Source organism: Haematobia irritans, chromosome 1 (genome assembly GCF_050003625.1).
Source record: "Haematobia irritans isolate KBUSLIRL chromosome 1, ASM5000362v1, whole genome shotgun sequence".
In the NCBI taxonomy this organism is placed as follows: domain Eukaryota; kingdom Metazoa; phylum Arthropoda; class Insecta; order Diptera; family Muscidae; genus Haematobia; species Haematobia irritans.
In genome coordinates this window covers 150334734-150356424 of record NC_134397.1, presented here as the reverse complement: position 1 = coordinate 150356424, position 21691 = coordinate 150334734, and the positions used below count along the sequence as shown (strand labels likewise).

At 34.1% G+C, this 21691-nt stretch overlaps 1 protein-coding gene across 1 annotated transcript in view; it reads right to left on the bottom strand.

Annotated features, from left to right (window-relative positions):
* The window catches only part of LOC142221989 (putative 2-oxoadipate dehydrogenase complex component E1 homolog), a 71168-nt gene that overhangs the window by 30913 nt on the left and 18564 nt on the right, over window positions 1–21691 (bottom strand). Inside the window, exons 2-3 of the mRNA XM_075291896.1 lie at window positions 9472–9595; window positions 3933–4113 (exon numbers count right to left, since the gene is read on the bottom strand). Of these exons, the coding sequence (XP_075148011.1) occupies window positions 3933–4113; window positions 9472–9595 (305 nt within the window). The remainder of the gene's footprint in view (window positions 1–3932; window positions 4114–9471; window positions 9596–21691) is intronic.

Sequence of the window (21691 nt, the reverse complement as noted above, 5' to 3'; positions counted from 1 at the left end):
ATGTTTGCTTGCACGACATAGTAAATACAAATAAACAATGAATTAGTTTATAAATAAATAAAAACAAATAAATAAAGTTGATTTTGTGTTTTCTTTTCTCAAGTGGCGTCCTTTTTTCGACGACGAAAAAAGTTTTTTCATAAAAATCAAAACATTTTAGGTTGTGACCATGTTCTTTTAACTAGAAGAAAAACATTTTTGACGAATAACATAACATTTTAGATCGTGACCATTGTCTTTTAATGGAAACAAAATTCTTTTTATCAATATAATAACATTTTAGATCAGGACAATTGTATTTTTCTTAGAACCATGTTCACTGAGCCAACATGGTTGCAGGTTAAAATGTTACATGGTCGCCGCAAAAATAGCTGCTATCATATTATTTTGCTCTTCGAATATGATTGTGACAATCATGTTTCTTCTCTGCGTGTAGGGGTGAAGGGTATAATATAGTCGGCACCGCCCTACTTTAGACTTTACTTACTTGTTTTTAAAGAACTTTGATCGGATATGAAGAAAAAAAAAACTGAAAAAGCGAAAAAATAAAATTTGCTTCCTAGAAGCAAGTACACAAAATCCAAATTTAAAAGAGAATTGTGTCTTGTATTCTCCGCTTCTTTGGGTCGGAATCAATACCAAAATTTTTAAAGTAAAGATAAAATCTTTGGAACCGGACATGCTTTTTTTCAGTGTATACAAAATTTTGTCAAAATTTTATTTCTATAGAAAATTTTGTCAAAATTTTATTTTTATAGAAAATTTTGTCAAATTTTTATTTCTATAGAAAATTTTGTCAAAATTTTATGTCTATAGAAAATGTCGTCAGAATTGTATTGCTATTAAAAAGTTGAGAAATGTCTTTTATTTGGAGAGGAATAGATTGCAAAATCTACCAAACTATCAAGAATTCTACCAATCTACCAAGCAGTAAAAAATCTACCATTTTTGGTAGAATTCGACCAACTGTGGCAACCGTGATACGTATACTAAAATACAAAGAGAAATTCAATACAATCAGATGGAACAGACTATATCACCTCCAGAACCAACCTTACTAGGCATATATTTATCCAAAATGGGTATCAAAATTTTTTCCAGGAGCTCTTTAGCAATATATGGATACAGTTTTTATTAACCCACCACTATAGTGTCCGTTTATAACACATCGAAATATCGATTTCCCACTATATAAACCATATATATTCCTGATCAGGGAGAAATTCTAAGACTATTCAGCCTTCAATAATGGCTCAATCATTCTGAAATGTGGTATAGATTTGTTTTTTTGTCTGTAAGCAGGTCAAGTTCGAAGATGGGCTATTTTGGTCCAGGTTTAGAATCAGGCCCCATATAAATGGATCGCACAAATTGACACTGTAATTTATATCCGATTTGCCTGAAATTCAAAATATAAAGGCATTTTAGGTTCATAAGTATATCTTCTAGAGTCTAGAAACATCAATTTTTATCCGATTTACCTAAAATTGGAATATGATGTCAATTGCTCCATGGTTAGGTTAGGTGACAGTCCGATGTATCAGGCTCACTTAGACTATTCAGTCCATTGTGATACCACATTGGTGAACTTCTCTCCAATTGCTCCATGTTTTGCTATATCCCCCCTATAAACTGATCGCCCGATTAGACTTATTGGGCTTCTAGTAATCGCAATTTTTATCCGATGCAATTCAAAATTGACAGATATTTTAAGCCTAAAGATGTAATAATAATGTAATATAAAAATCATTCATAAACGTCTTCATCAAAATTTAAAATTCAAACTACACTTTAAGTTTAAATAATGCCATGTTTCAAGTAAAATCCGTCTTTGAAATAAAGTCTTTTATTTTTAATTATACAATTATTATTCGAGCTTTATGGACAGATATAGATTAAGGAACATGGTTAATAGAGCCATTGAAAAGAAAACGCCAGATACAAATCTATACACGCCTGGACTGTACATGTTTCGGTTCGGGCGAATGAACCTTTCCACAGCCTTTAGTATAGATCTGGCTGGGAGAGATAACTCAATTTTGGGCCCTTTATGCTAACTCCTTATGGAGAAAACATTTGGGAAATTTCCTCTTACAAATTGAATCATCTTTTCTCCCACTGTACATCATCTTTTCATATAACTTACAAGTCCCTTAATCTTATTTTTATTTCGATTTGTTACATAGTAATGCAACAACACGAAATTTATTTTTAGAAAGCTTATTTGTTAGAATTCACCTAAGTGGTGAACAGTCGAACAATGCTTATTGTTTCTACAGTCAACTACAACATATGACAATTAACAGAAACTGGTTTCCAGGAAACAACAACAATTCTAACACGTACATTAGTCGTGTTTTTCCTAGTTTTACGACGGGCTCATCGTTGCTTATTATATTACATGTTAGCCTGATACCGAAACAGGCAATTGACGTCCAAATGCATTTCTGTTAATTGTCATATGTTGTAGTTGACTGTAGAAACAATAAGCATTGTTCGACTGTTCACCACTTAGGTGAATTCTAACAAATAAGCTTTCTAAAAATAAATTTCGTGTTGTTGCATTACTATGTAACAAAATGAAATAAAAATAAGATTAAGGGACTTGTAAGTTATATGAAAAGATGATGTACAGTGGGAGAAAAGATGATTCAATTTGTAAGAGGAAATTTCCCAAATGTTTTCTCCATAAGGAGTTAGCATAAAGGGCCCAAAATTGAGTTATCTCTCCCAGCCAGATCTATACTAAAGGCTGTGGAAAGGTTCATTCGCCCGAACCGAAACATGTACAGTCCAGGCGTGTATAGATTTGTATCAGGCGTTTTCTTTTCAATGGCTCTATTAACCATGTTCCTTAATCTATATCTGTCCATAAAGCTCGAATAATAATTGTATAATTAGATATAATGCATTTGGACGTCAATTGCCTGTTTCGGTATCAGGCTAACATGTAATATAATAAGCAACGATGAGCCCGTCGTAAAACTAGGAAAAACACGACTAATGTACGTGTTAGAATTGTTGTTGTTTCCTGGAAACCAGTTTCTGTTAATTGTCATATGTTGTAGTTGACTGTAGAAACAATAAGCATTGTTCGACTGTTCACCACTTAGGTGAATTCTAACAAATAAGCTTTCTAAAAATAAATTTCGTGTTGTTGCATTACTATGTAACAAAACGAAATAAAAATAAGATTAAGGGACTTGTAAGTTATATGAAAAGATGATGTACAGTGGGAGAAAAGATGATTCAATTTGTAAGAGGAAATTTCCCAAATGTTTTCTCCATAAGGAGTTAGCATAAAGGGCCCAAAATTGAGTTATCTCTCCCAGCCAGATCTATACTAAATGCTGTGGAAAGGTTCATTCGCCCGAACCGAAACATGTACAGTCCAGGCGTGTATAGATTTGTATCTGGCGTTTTCTTTTCAATGGCTCTATTAACCATGTTCCTTAATCTATATCTGTCCATAAAGCTCGAATAATAATTGTATAATTAGATATAATGCATTTGGACGTCAATTGCCTGTTTCGGTATCAGGCTAACATGTAATAGTCTTTTATTTTATTTTATTTTATTTTATTTTATTTTATTTTATTTTATTTTATTTTATTTTTTTTATTTTTCTTTTATCTTTATTGTTAAGTTATAATCAATTTAACGACGACTTCTATACAAAAAAAATTTTTTCGTATCTATTAAAGCCAAGTGGACCTCACGTTGAAAACGTTGTTTCCTTAATTTGAATAAAAACTCCTTCAATGAAGCTGGAATCTTTGGTCCATAGTCCATTTTGTTTGTATGCAGAATTTTCTTCCAAATGACAATGGATGTTGTCACCATCCATCCTACATTTTACTTCTTGCGATCATATCTTATTTATCTTTTAATAAGCTAAACAAAAAAACCTGATTTCAAGAAAATATACTTACCTCTACATATCCGAATTCAGCACTCACAGCATTGCCACAGTAAATTTCCTTAAGTACTTTCTCCAATTCTTCAACTGTTGGCATGTGGCTGACCAATTCCGGTGCATTTAACAGACCCTGAGGTTTTACTGACTCCTTAGTTTGAAGACCATAAAATGCCGGATTTAATTCATCCAATGGACTTTTGCCAGGACACAAAGTCAAATACAGATACACAAACACGTTCCAGAGTTTCAATTTATATGGTCATAAGGAAAGAGAGGGAAAAAAGTTTTATTTAAAACATTTCTAATTTTTCATGTAATATTACTACAATATGTATGACTAAACTGTTTTGTTTACGTATGTGAATTGCTGAATTGTTGGTAATTTCTTGGAATGGTTCTGTGGAAAGAAGATTACGGAATCCAGTAGTTCACAGTGGTTTTTTAAGACTCTGGTATATGAGTCTGTTTAGGCGAGAGAGTTTTTGTATCGTTTTGTGACAATTGATGAAACATTGCACTGGTATACACCGGAGGCTAGTGCTATGTTCCCACACACAAAATAAAAATTTCTGATTCAATCACGAAATTAATTGATCCAATTAATTTTTAATTGAAATGTCTTCAATCACAGAAATGATAGTATCAATTAAAAAATTAATTGAAGGTCAATTAATAAGTTAATTGATCCAATTAAAAAATTAATTGATACTATTATTTTTGTGATTGATTTTTGTTCAATTCATCAATTAAATTTTTAATTGAATATTTTTTAAAACTCAATTAAAAATTTAATTGGAAAAATTTTCGTGAAATTATTTGTGTGCACTGACTCGTTTTCTTCATTCGTTTTTCCAAAACATTCCACCGTTCACACCGAGTTGAGATGTTGTAGCTTGGCGGTTGCCATTGACACTCGAAATTCCTATTTATTCTAAATTCAAATGTACGCACCGTTAGTTCAAATAAATATCGCAATCGCAAAGGGAAAACATTTTTAAGTTATTTTCACATCCCTATGTTCTTCAAAGCCTTTGTTTATTCGTTTTTTCTATGAAATTTATATTAATAATTTGACATATATATTTTGAAAAAAGTATGTTCAGTCAGAGCATATTCCAAATTAGCGGCGTTTACATTATAAAATTGCCGTGTTTTTGAGGAAAACTTATGTTTTTAACTTCATTTTTTATATGGGGAAAATTACTCGTTTTAAAGTGCTTATAAAGGGAAAACATTTCAAACCCCAAAACATGCTTGATGAGAACGCCGTATAAGGAACATTCGAAACGCTGGTCATAAATATGAGAACAGCTGGCGAATGTGTTCGAACAAATATGATTTTATGAATATAGAAAATTAACTGCAAATAAAATAATTATCCAAACGTCTATCGGCTGGACTCTGAACATTTGCGGCTAATCGATTTACGTGTGTCTCATTTTGTTCTGCTCGTAGTTTGGTTCAAATTTTTAAGCGTTCTAAGGCGCGAAAAAGTAATCCCATTGTGACCATCGGCCTTACATTCCTTACATAGTCCTTCAGCCCAACATGTCCACTACTGAGACTTTCAGATCTACAGTTACACATTCCAACACTGACACATTCGAACCTACAGTTCCATCTGCTTAGACCTTGGGCGTACAGTCCATCTATTAAGATCATCGGCCTTACAGTTCCCCACTGAGATTTTCCGACCTACTGTTCCAACATTGAGACTTTCAGGCCAACATTTCCACCACTTTGACTTTGGGTCTGCAGTTCCTCTACTGAGACCATTGGTCTTACAGTTCCCCACTGAAACTTTTTGACCTACTGTTCCATCATTCGGGCCTACAGTTCCACTACTGAGACTTTCGGTATTACAGTTCCCTTACTGAGACCTATGGGTCTACAGTACCAACCCTGCGACGTTTGGAATTTCTGTTCCCTATTGAGACGTTCGGCCTACATTCCACCTCTGAGACCTTGAGGTTTACAGTTCCACCACTGAGTACTTTTTTGGGCTTTAATGTTCCACCTATGAGATCTTGGGGCATACAGTTCCACTACTGGTCTCCCATTGTGATATTCGGCTCTCAAGATCCACTACTGAATCTTTCGGGTTTCCCGTTCCACCACTTAGACCGCCAATGATTTCTTCCAACATTGAGACTTTCAGGCCAACATTTCCACCACTTTGACTTTGGGCCTGCAGTTCCTCTACTGAGACCATTGGTCTTACAGTTCCCCACTGAAACTTTTTGACCTACTGTTCCATCATTCGGGCCTACAGTTCCACTACTGAGACTTTCGGTATTACAGTTCCCTTACTGAGACCTATGGGTCTACAGTACCAACCCTGCGACCTTTGGAATTTCAGTTCCCTATTGAGACGTTCGGCCTACATTCCACCTCTGAGACCTTGAGGTTTACAGTTCCACCACTGAGTCCTTTTTTTGGGCTTTAATGTTCCACCTATGAGATCTTGGGGCATACAGTTCCACTACTGGTCTCCCATTGTGATCTTCGGCTCTAAAGATCCACTACTGAATCTTTGGGGTTTCCCGTTCCACCACTTAGACCGCCAATGATTTCTTCAGGTCTACCGTTTCCTCATCAAATAACCGAGCCTCGCATCAACGAACCGACGTTCCCTTCAAAGAACCGAAGTTCTCATCGATTACTCTATCATCGATCATCTAAAAAATGAATTCCTCATTAACTTCCGATCGACAAATCTGAAGTTCCACCGCTCAGACATTCGGTTGTTACAGTTCCTCCAATGAGACATTCGGTTCTACCGGTTCAACACTGAGACCTTCGAGACTACTGTTCCACAACTACGACCTTCTGCCCTATAGTTCCACCACTGAGATTTTCGGCATTACAGTTCACTTACTGAGACATTTCCACCACTTAGACCTTGAGGCTTATAGTTCCGCTACTGTATCCTAGCGATCTAAAGTTCCACCACTGAGAATTTCGGAATAACTATTCCACCAATCAGATCTTGGGGCCTACAGTTCTAAAGGGTGGTTAAATTGTAAGGGCCGATGTTGAATGTGAACCACACCTAAACGCCAAGTTTTTTTTTCGAATTTTATTTGACATTTCTCTATTTCAGACTTACTCAATTTGAACCATGGAGAAATACACAATCCAACATAGTTTCAATGGTTCCAAGAAATGGCAACAGTGGATGATCAACTTTGGAAGAAAATCATCTTCAGTGATGAGGCACATTTTCACCTCAGTGGATTCGTCAATAAACAGAATTGCCGCATTTGGGCGAATAAGAATGCAAGAGTGATTGTCGAAAAACCAATGCACCCACAAAGAGTGACTGTTTGGTGCGGTTTATGGGCTGGCGGCATCATCGGACCGTATTTTATCCAAAATGAGGCCGGTCAGGCAGTTACTGTGAATGGTGTTCGCTATCGTGAGATGATAACGAACTTTTTATGGTCCGAATTGGAGGATATGGATGTGGACGATATGTGGTTTCAGCAGGACGGTGCCACTTGCCAAACAGCCAACGAAACAATGGCTCTTTTGCGCAACAAATGCAATGGCCGTGTTATCTCACGTAATGGCGATGTCAATTGGGCGCCAAGATCATGTGATTTGACACCGAGGTCGCGGGGCCCATTTGGCCGATATTTTGTTCCATTCATAATTAATTAATAACAATATATCATACCAAATTACAATAATTACCTAAATAGTTTGTGTTTTATTCAAAATCAACATCGGCCCGTGAAATTTTAACCACCCTTTACTACTGAGACCTTCAGCATTACAGTTCCCTTACTGAGACCTTCGGGCCTCCAGTTCCACCACAGTGATTTTGACCGATAGTTCCAACACTGAGACCTTCGAAATTGCAGTTCCCTACTGAGACCTTCAGACCTACAGTTCCACGACTGAGATCTTGATGTTTACAGTTCCGTCGCTAAGTCCTTCTAATCTAAACTTCAACCACTGAGACCTTCGGGATTACTGTTCCACCAATGAGACTTGGGGCCTACAGTTCTACTACTGAGACTTTCAGCATTACAGTTTCCTTACTGAGGCCTTCGGGCCTCCAGTTCCACCACAGTGATTTTGACCGATAGTTCCAACACTGAGACCTTAGAAATTGCAGTTCCCTACTGAGACCTTCAGACCTAAAGTTCCACGACTGAGATCTTGATGCTTACAGTTCCGTCGCTAAGTCCTTCGGATCTAAACTTCAACCACTGAGACTTTCGGAATTACTGTTCCAACAATGAGACTTGGGGCCTACAGTTCTACTACTGAGATGAAGGTCCCCCATTGGGACCTTCGGATCTAAAGTTCCACTCAGTGGTGTAACTGTTGCCCGGGTGGTCTAAGTACCCGGGAAACAGTTACACCACTGAGTTCTTCAGGTCTACAGTTTCCTCGTCTCCAATCATCGACGAACCGAAGTTCTCATCGATTATTGATCATCTAAGAAATTAATTCCTCATTAACTTCCGATCGACAACAAATGGATGTTCTCCTCAACTACCAAACACTGTTGAACCAACGTTCTTACAAACGAATCGAATTTTTCATCAATTACCCATCATCAACGAACAAAGGCCTGTCATCTCCCTACTTACAAATGATTTCAACGGTTTCCGACAGAACATTCTATCATCTCCCGATCTCATTTATCTCAGCGAAGAAGGGATCCACCGTGGAGTAATGGTTAGTATGCCCGCCTTGCATACAAAGGGTCATGGGATCAATTCCAGATTCAAGCGAACATCAAACCGGTTTGGTAGGATTTGTTTATCCTCTCTCAATAATGCTGGTGAAATTTTTTATCGCCGTTGGGACACTGCTTTAAAACGGAGGTCCCTTGTCATTGAAATAAACTGAGTAGTCCAAGTAAACCTAAAATAACGGACTGCCACTACACCTAACCTAAAATATGTCAGGAAAGATACCAGTTCACGATCATCTACAAGGAGGATTTCTTGAACGCCTGCTCCCATAAGATCCTGACCATATTGGAGACATTTTCCCTGGATATGACTGTGCCTACCTCATGAAAATGTGATTGTGACTTATAAAGGAGGCATTGCCTTGGGGTGAGGTGAAGGCTTTCCTTATTTGTTTCTTCATAAAACCTTAACATTAACTCCTCACAAAACTATTAGAACCACTGTGAAACTACTATGTCTAAACCAGAAACATTATATGCCAACGGAATTCCGTTTATTAACAATTTCGTTTGGTCAAATGAATGGATGATGGTAGCCAATGTCTTAAATAACCAAGACAAACTTTGCCCAACAACAAGGACATCACTATGGCTGGAAGGAAATCATGAATGAAATGGCAACGAGCGACAGTATAGCTGTTTGCTTATTTGGCGGAATCGCATATTCTGGTTGACGGTGTTGTGTTTATCTGAGAAGCTTAGTTTTGGTCAATGCGCATTTACATTTTTTCTTTATTGTTTTGTGTTGTTTATTTTTTTGTTTGGATTAGAATAATTTTTTTCCCTCAATTTTCTCTTTACGGCTATGGATATTTGTGTACTGTTCGGTTTGCTTTATTACCTTTGTTGACTTTTAATGCTGATGGGATTTACGGCTGCCAATTTGTGGCCATATTTGCGATAAGCTTCCACCCAACGGTAGACATTACCTTGGGCATTTCTGGACTGGACCACATCATCCGGAACTTTGGTAAATGTACATTAACACACATACACATATACAGGCGTACAAAAGATTTACCAGTCATTCATGTTGTTGTAGAATTAGACATAGAGGAACCAGGAATCATCCCATTCAAAGTTTTTTTTTGAGAATGATGGTTTTTTATGCAAAAAAAAAAATAAAAATAAAGAATGGATATCAATATAGTGTTGGGTTTTGCGAAGAAATCGTAAAAAAAATGAGTAATGGATATATTAATTGTACGGTGTATATGTTTATGTTATATTTCCTGTGAGAATTAAATTAATAGCTTTGTGTACTGGTCATGCAATTAGTAAATGATGTACGAATTGCTATTCATCTTCCTCGAATTACCTACAAGGTGCAATGGGATGTTGATGATAAAGACAATACAAATTAGGTGTTAATTTGGGACAAATATAATGTCGATGGATTGGTTTGAAATAGGTGGTAATGAAAACTATATATAATTGGCAATAATGAATTCCAAAGATGATCGTATTATGCCCATTTGTATACCTAAGGGAGAATGAACTTACGTTAGCTGTGAAATGAACGTTAATAATGTTTAGTTTTTAATTTTTCATTCATTTCATTTGAGGTTTTTAATACAGCAAAATAAAATCTTATAAATGTAGTATTAAGTTGACATTGCTATAAATAAACAAGTAGGGAGCCACGATGTTGCAATGGTTAGTATGCCCGCCGTGCATACACAAGGTCGTGGGTTCGACTCCTGCTTCGACCGAACACCAAAAAGTTTTTCAGCGGTGGATTATCCCACCTCAGTAATGCTGGTGGCATTACTGAGGGTTTCAAAGCTTCTCTAAGTGGTTTGTGGCAATGTGGAACGTGGTTCGGACTCGGCTATAATAAGGAGCTTAACATGGAATCGGGCAGCACTCAGTGATAAGAGAGAAGTTCACCAATGTGTTATCACAATGGACTGAATAGTCTAAGTGAGCCTGATACATCGGGCTGCCACCTATCCTAAATAAACAAGTAAGGAAAGCCTAAAGTCGGCCGAGGCCGACTATTTTATACCCTCCACTACCTTGTGGATCCACATTTTCGATACCATCTCAAATCCTTCAAATTTGTTGTGTTCTATATAAACGTTTATATTTCAAAAATTTTTTAGAATTCTACAAAATTTCTTTGCTTAAAATGTTAATCGGCTAATGTTAGTAAACAACAAGTATATACAGCACTAAGTTCGGCCGGGCCGAATCTTAAATACCCACCACCATGAACCAAATATTAGGGTTTCCTTTGAAATTTCAGGAGGACTTGAGGACACTTCCCGAAGATAAATTTAAAGATTTCACATATGAGGACTATATCAGATTCTGGATTTATAAGAACCATTTTTGTTTGAGTTTTAGAGGAATCATTAACATCTCTTGTAAGTGTGCAGGAAAATTATAAAATAACGTCTTGATTTGAAATCTTAAATCTGTAGAAGTAATATCTGGAAATTTTACATTGAGTTTCAAGCAATTTTCATGATCAGTGCGCCTTCTACACCCTCAAGAAGTGAAGTCGGTTTATATGGAGGCATTACCAAATGGACCGATAAAAACTTAATACGATACACGTTTTTGTGAGCCTAAAATACCAGAATATTTACAATTTCAGGCAAATCAGATAAAAACTACGGTTTCTAGAAACCCAAGGAGTTAAATCGGGAGATCGTTCTTATGGGGTCTATACTAAAATATGGACCGATACTCACCGTTTTCACACACCTCTTTATGACCCGAAAATACCTCTAGATTCCCCATTTCAGGCAAATAGGATAAAAACTTCGGATTCTAGAAGCCTAAGAAGTAAAATTGGGAAATCGGTCTATATGGGGGCTATACCAAAATATGGACCGATACTCACCATTTTCGGCACCCCTTCTTATGGTCCTAAAATACTTCTAGATTTCCAATTTCAGACAAATTGGATAAAAACTACGGTTTCTATAAGCCCAAGACCCCAAATCGGGAGGTCGTTCTATATGGGGACCATACCAAAACATGGACCGATACTCAGAATTTTTGGCACACGTATTTGTGGTCCTACAATACCTCTAGATTTCCAATTTCAGGTAAATTGAATAAAAACTGCGGTTTCTATAAGCCCAAGAAGTAAAATCGGGAGGTCGGTCTATATGGGGGCTATACCAAGACATGGACCAATACTCACCATTTTTGGCACACCTCTTTATGGTCATAAAATACCTGTGGATTTCAAATTACAGGCAAATTGGATAAAAACTACGATTTCTATAAGCCCAAGACCCCAAATCGGGAGGTCGGTTTATATGGGGACTATAAAAAACCTGGACCGATATAGCCCATCTTCGAACTTGACCTGCCTGCAGACAAAAGACGAGTTTGTGCACAATTTCAGCACGATTGCTTCATTATTGAAGACTGTAGCGTGATTACAACTGACAGACAGACAGATGGACAGACGGACATCGTTATATCGTCTTAGAATTTCTCCCTGATCAAGAATATATATACTTTATATAGTCGGAAATCGATATTTCGATGTGTTACAAACGGAATGACAAACTTATTATACCCCCGTCACCATTCTATGGTGGTGGGTATAAAAAAAATAAAAACAAGTATATACGGCCGTAAGTTCGGCCAGGCCGAAGCTTATGTACCCTCCATCATGGATTGCGTAGAAACTTCTTCTAAACACTGTCATCCAGAATCGAATTACTTAAGTTGCGGTAACGCTTGCCGATGGCAAGGTATCTTAAAACCTCCTAACGCCATCTTCTAAATTGTATGTAAGTCCATACGTGGTATATATTAAATCAAACAAGTATATACGGCCGTAAGTTCGGCCAGGCCGAAGCTTATGTACCCTCCATCATGGATTGCGTAGAAACTTCTTCTAAACACTGTCATCCAGAATCGAATTACTTAAGTTGCGGTAACGCTTGCCGATGGCAAGGTATCTTAAAACCTCCTAACGCCATCTTCTAAATTGTATGTAAGTCCATACGTGGTATATATTAAATCAAAAAAGATCGATCCAATACGTATATAATTCAGTTTGACAAAGAAGACATACAATTTTGACAAAATTTTCTACAGAAATAAAATTTTAACAAAATTTTCTATAGAAATAAAATTTTCACAAAATTTTCTATAGAAATAAAAATTTTGACAAAATTTGCTATAGAAAGAAAATTTTGACAAAAATTTCTACGGAAATAAAATTTTAACAAAATTTTCTATAGAAATAAACTTTTGACAAAATTTTCTATAGAAATAAAATCTTGGTAGATTATTTTTGGCTCGAGTGGCAACCATGATTATGAACCGAATAAAATTTGAACGAAATTTTCTATAGAAATAAAATTTTGACAAAATTTTCTATAGAAATAAAATTTTGACAATGATGAAAATTTTATTATGATCCGAATAAAAATTTAAAAAAATTTTATCTAGAAATAAAATTTTGACAAAATTTTCTATAGAAATAAAATTTTGGTAGATTATTTTTGGCTCTAGTGGCAACCATGATTATGAACCGATGTGGACCAATTTTTGTGTGATTGGACCAATTTTGGTATGGTTGCTAGAGACCATATACTAACACCACGTTCCTAATTTGAACCGGATCGGATGAATTTTGCTCCTCCAAGAGGCTCCGGAGGTCAAATCTGGAGAACGTTTTATATGGGGCTATATATAATTATGGACCGATATGGACCAATTCTGGCACGGTTGTTAAAGATCATATACTAACACCATGTGCCAAATTACAACCGGATTGGATGAAATTTGCTTCTCTTGGAGACTTCGCAAGCCAAATCTGGGGATCGGTTTATATGGGGGTTATACATAATTATGAACCGATGTGGACCAATTTTTGCATGGTTGTTAGAGACCATATACCAATATCATGTACCAAATTTCAGGCGGATCGGATGAAATTTGCTTCTCTTTGAGGCTTCGCAAGCCAAATCTGGAGATCGGTTTATATGTGGTCTATATATAGTTATGGACCGATGTGGACCAATTTTTGCATGGTTGTTAGAGACTATATACCAACATCATGTACCAAATTTCAGCCGGATCGGATGAAATTTGCTTCTCTTTGAGGCTCCTCAAGCCAAATCTGGGGATCGGTTTATATGGGGGCTATATATAATTATGGACCGATGTGGACCAATTTTTGCATGGTTGTTAGAGACCATATACCAACATCATGTACCAAATTTCAGCCGGATCGGATGAAATTTTCTTCTCTTTGAGGCTCCGCAAGCCAAATCTGGGGATCGGTTTATATGGGGGCTATATATAATTATGGACCGATGTGAACCAATTTTTGCACGGTTGTTAGAGGCCATATACCAACACCATGTACCAAATTTCAGCCGGATCGGATGAAATTTGCTTCTCTTTGAGGCTTCGCAAGCCAAATCTGGAGATCGGTTTATATGGGGGCTATATATAATTATGGACCGATGTGGACCAATTTTTGCATGGTTGTTAGAGACCATATACCAACATCATGTACCAAATTTCAGCCGGATCGGATGAAATTTGCTTCTCTTTGAGGCTCCGCAAGCCAAATCTGGGGATCGGTTTATATGGGGGCTATATATAATTATGGACCGATGTGGACCAATTTTTGCATGGTTGTTAGAGACCATATACCAACACCATGTACCAAATTTCAGCCGGATCGAATGAAATATGCTTCTCTTAGAGGCTCCACAAGCCAAATCTGGGGATCGGCTTATATGGGGGCTATATATAATTATGGACCGATATGGACCAATTTTTGCATGGTTGTTAGAGACCATATACCAACATCATGTACCAAATTTCAGCCGGATCGGATGAAATTTGCTTCTCTTTTAGGCTCCGCAAGCCAAATCTGGGGATCTGTTTATATGGGGGCTATATATAATTATGGACCGATGTGAACCAATTTTTGCACGGTTGTTAGAGGCCATATACCAACACCATGTACCAAATTTCAGCCGGATCGGATGAAATTTGCTTCTCTTTTAGGCTCCGCAAGCCAAATCTGGGGATCGGTTTATATGGGGGCTGTATATAATTATGGACCGATGTGTACCAATTTTTGCATGGTTGTTAGAGACCATATACTAAATTTCAGCCGGATCGGATGAAATGTGCTTCTCTTTTAGGCTCCGCAAGCCAAATCTGGGGATCGGTTTATATGGGGGCTATATATAATTATGGACCGATGTGGACCAATTTTTGCACGGTTGTTAGAGACCATATACCAACACCATGTACCAAATTTCAGCCGGATCGGATGAAATGTGCTTCTGTTAGAGGCTCCACCAGCCAAATCTGAGGGTCCCTTTATATGGGAGCTATACGTAAAAGTGGACCGATATGGCCCATTTTCAACACCATCCGACCTACATCGATAGCAACTACTTGTGCCAAGTTTCAAGTCGATAGCTTGTTTCGTTCGGAAGTTAGCGTGATTTCAACAGACGGACGGACGGACGGACGGACATGCTTAGATCGACTCAGAATTTCACCACGATCCAGAATATATATACTTTATGGGGTCTTAGAGCAATATTTCGATGTGTTACAAACGGAATGACAAAGTTAATATACCCCCATCCTATGATGGAGGGTATAAAAATGGTGTTGGTCGAAGCAGGGATCGAACCCAGGTCCCTTGTCACGCAAGGCGGACGACCAACCACTGCTCCACGCTGCCAACAAATGTATGTTTTACAATGTTATGTTGTTAAACAATGTTATGTTTGCATCGGCTCGTGGGCGCCGCAAGCTATGCTATATAAATATAACTTATAAAGATAATTAACTCTTGATGACCATAACAGCTACGTAGGCCAGTGGTTAGTGTGCTGGCTTACAAACTGTGTGGTCCGCTGTTCGAATCCCCGTCCGGCAAAAGGTAAAATTAAAAAAAATATATAAAATATAATAATTTCTTCTAAAATGTTTGTATTACAGAAAAAGGTGCTAAAAACTCGTGGAAGTGAGAAAAATGTGAGGGAATATACAATTTGGCAGAAAAAAAATTTTTGAGCACAATCTTCTTTGGGAGAAAATTCTTCTAAGCATATAATATTTTTGGGTTCAAAATGTTTCCAAACATATTATATGTTCACATAAGAACATATAGTTTTTTGGAAGACAACATTATTGAATTTGGATGGAAAAATACAAAATGTTTGGAACTTAGACTACCTAAACATATTATTCTTCAATATTCTTTCAAACATATTATATATTGGAAGAAATCAAACATTTAAATGTTTGGGCAATACCCAAAAATTTATATGCTTGAAGCAAAATATGTTTGGGAGTATATGTTACAGAAGCGATTTTTTTTGAGGGTGCAGATATGTATTAAAGGTATAGGAACATTTTATTTTGATTAATTTTTACAACTTTTCGATTTAGCGATTTTACAAGGCAAATGCAGGTATTTTAGCTGTATAAGCACAAATTCTGAAGAACATAAATGGGAGCTATATCTAAATCCGAACCGATTTCTTCCAAAATCAATGGGGTTCTATTCTGACCCAAACCAGGAAATTGTCCCAAATTTGAAGTCGATTGGAATAAAATTGTGACCTAGACTTTGATAACAAAAATGTGTTCACAAACAGAGGGACGGCCGGACATAGCTATATCGACTCAGAGGCACGGTTGCCAGACTTGGTAGAATTCTACCAAAAGATCACTGGAAAAAATATTTACATGATATTAAAGATTAAGCAACCTAAATTTTAGAATGCGCAATTTACAAAATATTAAGGACATATTTCTTTAAAATAACGAATAATCTTTGCTTCAAAAATTGTTTCAATAAATTTAGGAAACAAATTTTTGGAAATTTGCGTCCCTCCCTTAAAATCGCTTGTCTATGAACAAAGGCAAAATTTCCTGAAAATAAAGAAACACATTCTTGATTTAAAGAAATCCTCCTTAAATTAACTGAAATATTGAATCTTTAGGTTCAAGATAAAAACGCTTGAAATATAGGCTAAGATTTATTTTGAGGATTTAGCATCTTTGGTTTAATGTTTTTTTAGAACTAAAAAAGTATTCGCTATAATTTGCATTTTTATACAGGCACTTGTTTGTAAGTGCCAGAAGCTACATCTTTGGCTTGGAATCAATAACAATATCCTTAAGGGAAGGTCAACATCATTGACTCCAAGTATACTTTTTTTGAGTGATGGTAGATTTTTTATTCTTTGGTAGATTTTGCCAAAAATTCCTCTCCATCTAAGAGATACTTCACATTTTCCATAGAAATAATTTTTACAAAATTTCCTATAGAAATATTTTTTTATAGAATTAAAAATTTTGACAAAAATTTCTATAGAAATAAAAATTGGACAACATTTTCTATAGAAATAAAATTTGGACAAAATTTTATATAGAAATAAAATGTGGACAAAATTTTTTATAGAAATAAAAATTGGACAAAATTTTCTATAGAAATAAAATTTGGACAAAATTATCTATAGAAATTAAAATTGGACAAAATTTTCGATAGAAATTAAAATTGGACATAATTTTCTATAGAAATAAAATTTGGACAAAATTTTCTATAGAAATAAAGTTTGGACAAAAATTTCTATAGAAATAAAATTTGGACAACATTTTCTATAGAAGTCAAAACTTTGACAAAATTTTCTATAGAAATAAAATTTGGACAAAATTTTCTATAGAAATAAAATTTGGACAACATTTTCTATAGAAATAAAATTTGGACAAAATTTTATATAGAAATAAAATTTGGACAAAATTTTTTATAGAAATAAAATTTGGCCAAATTTTTTATAGAAATAAAATTTGGACAACATTTTATATAGAAATAAAATTTGGACAAAATTTTTTATAGAAATAAAAATTAGACAAAATTTTCTATAGAAATAAAATTTGGACAAAATTATCCATAGAAATTAAAATTGGACAAAATTTTCTATAGAAATAAAATTTGGACAAAATTTTCTATAGAAATAAAGTTTGGACAAAAATTTCTCTAGAAATAAAATTTGGAAAAAATTTTCTATAGAAATAAAATTTGGACAAAATTTTCTATATCAATAAAATTTGGACAAAATTTTCTATAGGACAAAATTTGGACAATATTTTCTATAGAAATAAACTTTTTCTATAGAAATAAAATTTGGCCAAATTTTCTATAGAAATCAAAACTTTGACAAAATTTTCTATAAAAATCAAAATTTGGACAAAATTTTCTATAGAAATAAAATTTGGACAAAATTATCTTTAGAAATAAAATTTTGACAAAATTTGCTTTAAAAACAATTTTTTCTATACAAATAAAATTTTCCAAAATAAGATTTTTTGCCTTGGTAGGTTTTTAGTAAAATTTTTACAAAATTATTTTTATGTTTGGACAAAATTTTCTATAGAAATAAAGTTTGGACAAAAATTTCTCTAGAAATAAAATTTGGAAAAAATTTTCTATATAAATTAAATTTGGACAACATTTTCTATAGAAATAAAATTTGGAAAAAATTTTCTATAGAAATAAAATTTGGACAAAATTTTCTATAGAAATAAAATTTGGACAACATTTTCTATAGAAGTCAAAACTTTGTAAAAATTTTCTATAGAAATAAAATTTGGACAAAATTTTCTATAGAAATAAAATTTGGACAAAGTTTTCTATATAAACAAAATTTTGACATAATTTTCTGTATAAATAAAATTTGGACAACATTTTCTATAGAAATAAAATTTGGACAAAATTTTATATAGAAATAAAATTTGGACAAAATTTTTTATAGAAATAAAAATTAGACAAAATTTTCTATAGAAATAAAATTTGGACAAAATTATCTATAGAAATTAAAATTGGACAAAATTTTCTATAGAAATAAAATTTGGACAAAATTTTCTATAGAAATAAAGTTTGGACAAAAATTTCTCTAGAAATAAAATTTGGACAAAATTTTCTATATAAATAAAATTTGGACAAAATTTTCTATAGAAATAAAATTTGGAAAAAATTTTCTATATCAATAAAATTTGGACAAAATTTTCTATATCAATAAAATTTGGACAAAATTATCTATAGAAATAAAATTTGGACAAAAATTTCTTTAGAAATCAAAACTTGGACAAAATTTTATAGAGGACAAAATTTGGACAATATTTTCTATAGAAATAAACTTTGGACAAAATTTTCTATAGAAATAAAATTTGGCCAAATTTTCTATAGAAATCAAAACTTTGACAAAAATTTCTATAAAAATCAAAATTTGGACAAAATTTTCTATAGAAATAAAATTTGGACAAAATTATCTATAGAAATAAAATTTTGACAAAATTTGCTTTAAAAACAATTTTTTCTATACAAATAAAATTTTCCAAAATAAGATTTTTTGCCTTGGTAGGTTTTTAGTAAAATTTTTACAAAATTATTATTAGCTCGAGTGGCAACCAACCCCTTTTATCACAATGGACTGAATAGTCTAAGTGAGCCTGAATCTTAATCGGGCTGCCACTTTAACCTTTAACATCCCAGAGGCCGGCTAATATGCACTACCTTATAATCCCTTATTCCACAGTGTGGCGCAGGGTATAAAAAGAGGCAAATAATTAATACACCTAATATTAATAACGTTATTGAAAAGTGATCTATGAATAAATTATAAAATTACAAAACAAAAAGAATATTATAAGAATGCAATGTATGCAATATTTCAATGATTTGAATATATGTTATCTCTGAAAATAATTAATTCTGTCAATAGATAATATCAAATTGGCAATATAAATTAATGACGATTTTCTTGCAAACATAATTGCTTCTTGTGGTTTGGAAATGATTTGGGAGATGGTTCCAAGAAGGGTTTCTCCGATAAACTACGGCGGTGGCTTATTTGTATAATAGTTTTTCCCCGAGTAGATCTGGCAGAATGTATTACATCTGTATGTTCTCTTATTATTTTATATAAAAACATGAACGACTTATACATCAAGTGTCTTTCGGGAGGCAACTTCAAGACATTCGGTGCAAGGTGGGAGACTATGTCAAATTCCCATAATCCATAAACATATCGTATAGTATTGTTAAATGTTGTTTGCACTTTTTTGAAGTCGGAAGCATTACAGCCCACAAAAATCGCAGCGGCATAAGACAGGACTAGAACGCCGTTCGGACTCGGCTATAGAAAGGAGGTATTTTGTTATTGAGCTTTACATAGAATCGGGCAGCACTCAGTGATAGGAGAGAAGTTCACCACTATGGTATCACAATGGACTGAATATTCTAAGTGAGCCTGAAATATTAGGCTGCCACTAACCTAAGTTTTACTTTTTGGATGAGATTTAAATTTTTCCTTCCAAAAATCTTTTTTGGAATTGCACATTATTTTCCGGTTCACATTCATTCATAATAGGTTGCATACATCTTCGTTCATCTGGAAAGCTGATAACTAACTTTCTATTACAATTGGAATGAAAATGCATGTTGCTGGAATATCTCTTCTTCGTCAGCAGAAATCAAATTCCAATGCTTGGAGGCTAAGCATATATAAGGAATGTCAGTCAATTGATTATGGCCAGCAGAATAAAGGAACATAACAAGACAAACATTTCATTCATAACCAATGTTTGATTAATCCATAACAATTGTACGAAGGTACAAGATGTTAAGTTTATCAAGGAGATAACCACACGGACGAAAAAGACTGTTGGGTGTAAAAAAAATATGTTTGGAACTCAAATTTTTTAACACAATATTTTTAAGTGCAAGCATATAATGTTCATAAACTAGCATAACATGTTTGGAACATATATGTTAATATGTTAGAATATATTATGTTTGGGACATAAAATGTTTGTAAATATAATATTCTCAGATGCAAACATATATTAATTTAGAAGTAGCCTATAAACATATATGTGTTTAGAAAGAGAGACCTAGAGAGTATGCTGCAAGTAAAATAATGGAAGTTACTAATTGGCGTTTTAAAAATATATCCACACAAAGAAAATTTCATTAAAATTTTTTACTACCAGTGTATGTCCTAAGGTAATAACAATACAAACAATATTTTGTTTGGACTAATCCTGAAAATATATATTGTTGAAGCAAAATGTGTTTGGGGTATATATTACAGAAGCGATTATTTTGAGGGTGCAGGAAAAGTTTGTACACTACAAAGTTTAAAAATTTTAAAATATGGTCATTTATTAGGGTAGTGCTAAAATGAAAAGCCAATGTGAAACAATAATATTTGTTCCCATGAAGTATTCTATACGAGGGTTGTATTTTATATTTCGGGATTAGAGAAAACAAAAAATTTGTAATCGAATTTTTCAAAATATTCCCCATTAAGATCTATATACTTTTGCATGGATTTGGATCAATTGTCGAAGGTCAGTTGTCGAACAACAACTGACCTCCACGAAATCCACATTGGAGTGAACTAGGACCTCGGTTGAATTCACCAACCATCGATAAACACTGGTCCTTGATGGAGCTTTATCGTCAAAAATTGAATTAGGCGCATCGATGCTCTGTTGTTCAGTTAATCCACGTCGAAGGTTGTAAAAAAATAATCCCACGAAAAGTGGTTACGATTTAATTCCTAAAACATGACAAGCTTTACGATACAGCTGTCAGTTGGCAGATGTCCATGCTCTGCGGACGAAGTCCGCCCAGGGTTTCAATACTGTCTTTAGGACATTTTACCGATAATATTCAGCATTTATTTTGAACCCACGGCACGATTGGCACTTGAGCCGAAAATAATCTACCAAAATGTGGAGAAAATACTACCAAAAAACTACCAAACAAAATAACTTATTATTTTTATTTCTATAGAAAATTTTTGCAAAATTTTATTTCCCTAGAACATTTTTGCAAAATTCTATTTTTATAGAAATTTTGTTAAAATTTTATTTTTATAGAAAATTTTGTTAAAATTTTATTTCTATTGAAACTTTTTTTCAAAATTTTATTTTTATAGAAAATTTTGTCAAAATTTTATTTCTATAGAAAATTTTGTCAAAATTTTATTTCTATAGACAATTTTTGCAAAATTTTATTTCTATAGAAAAAA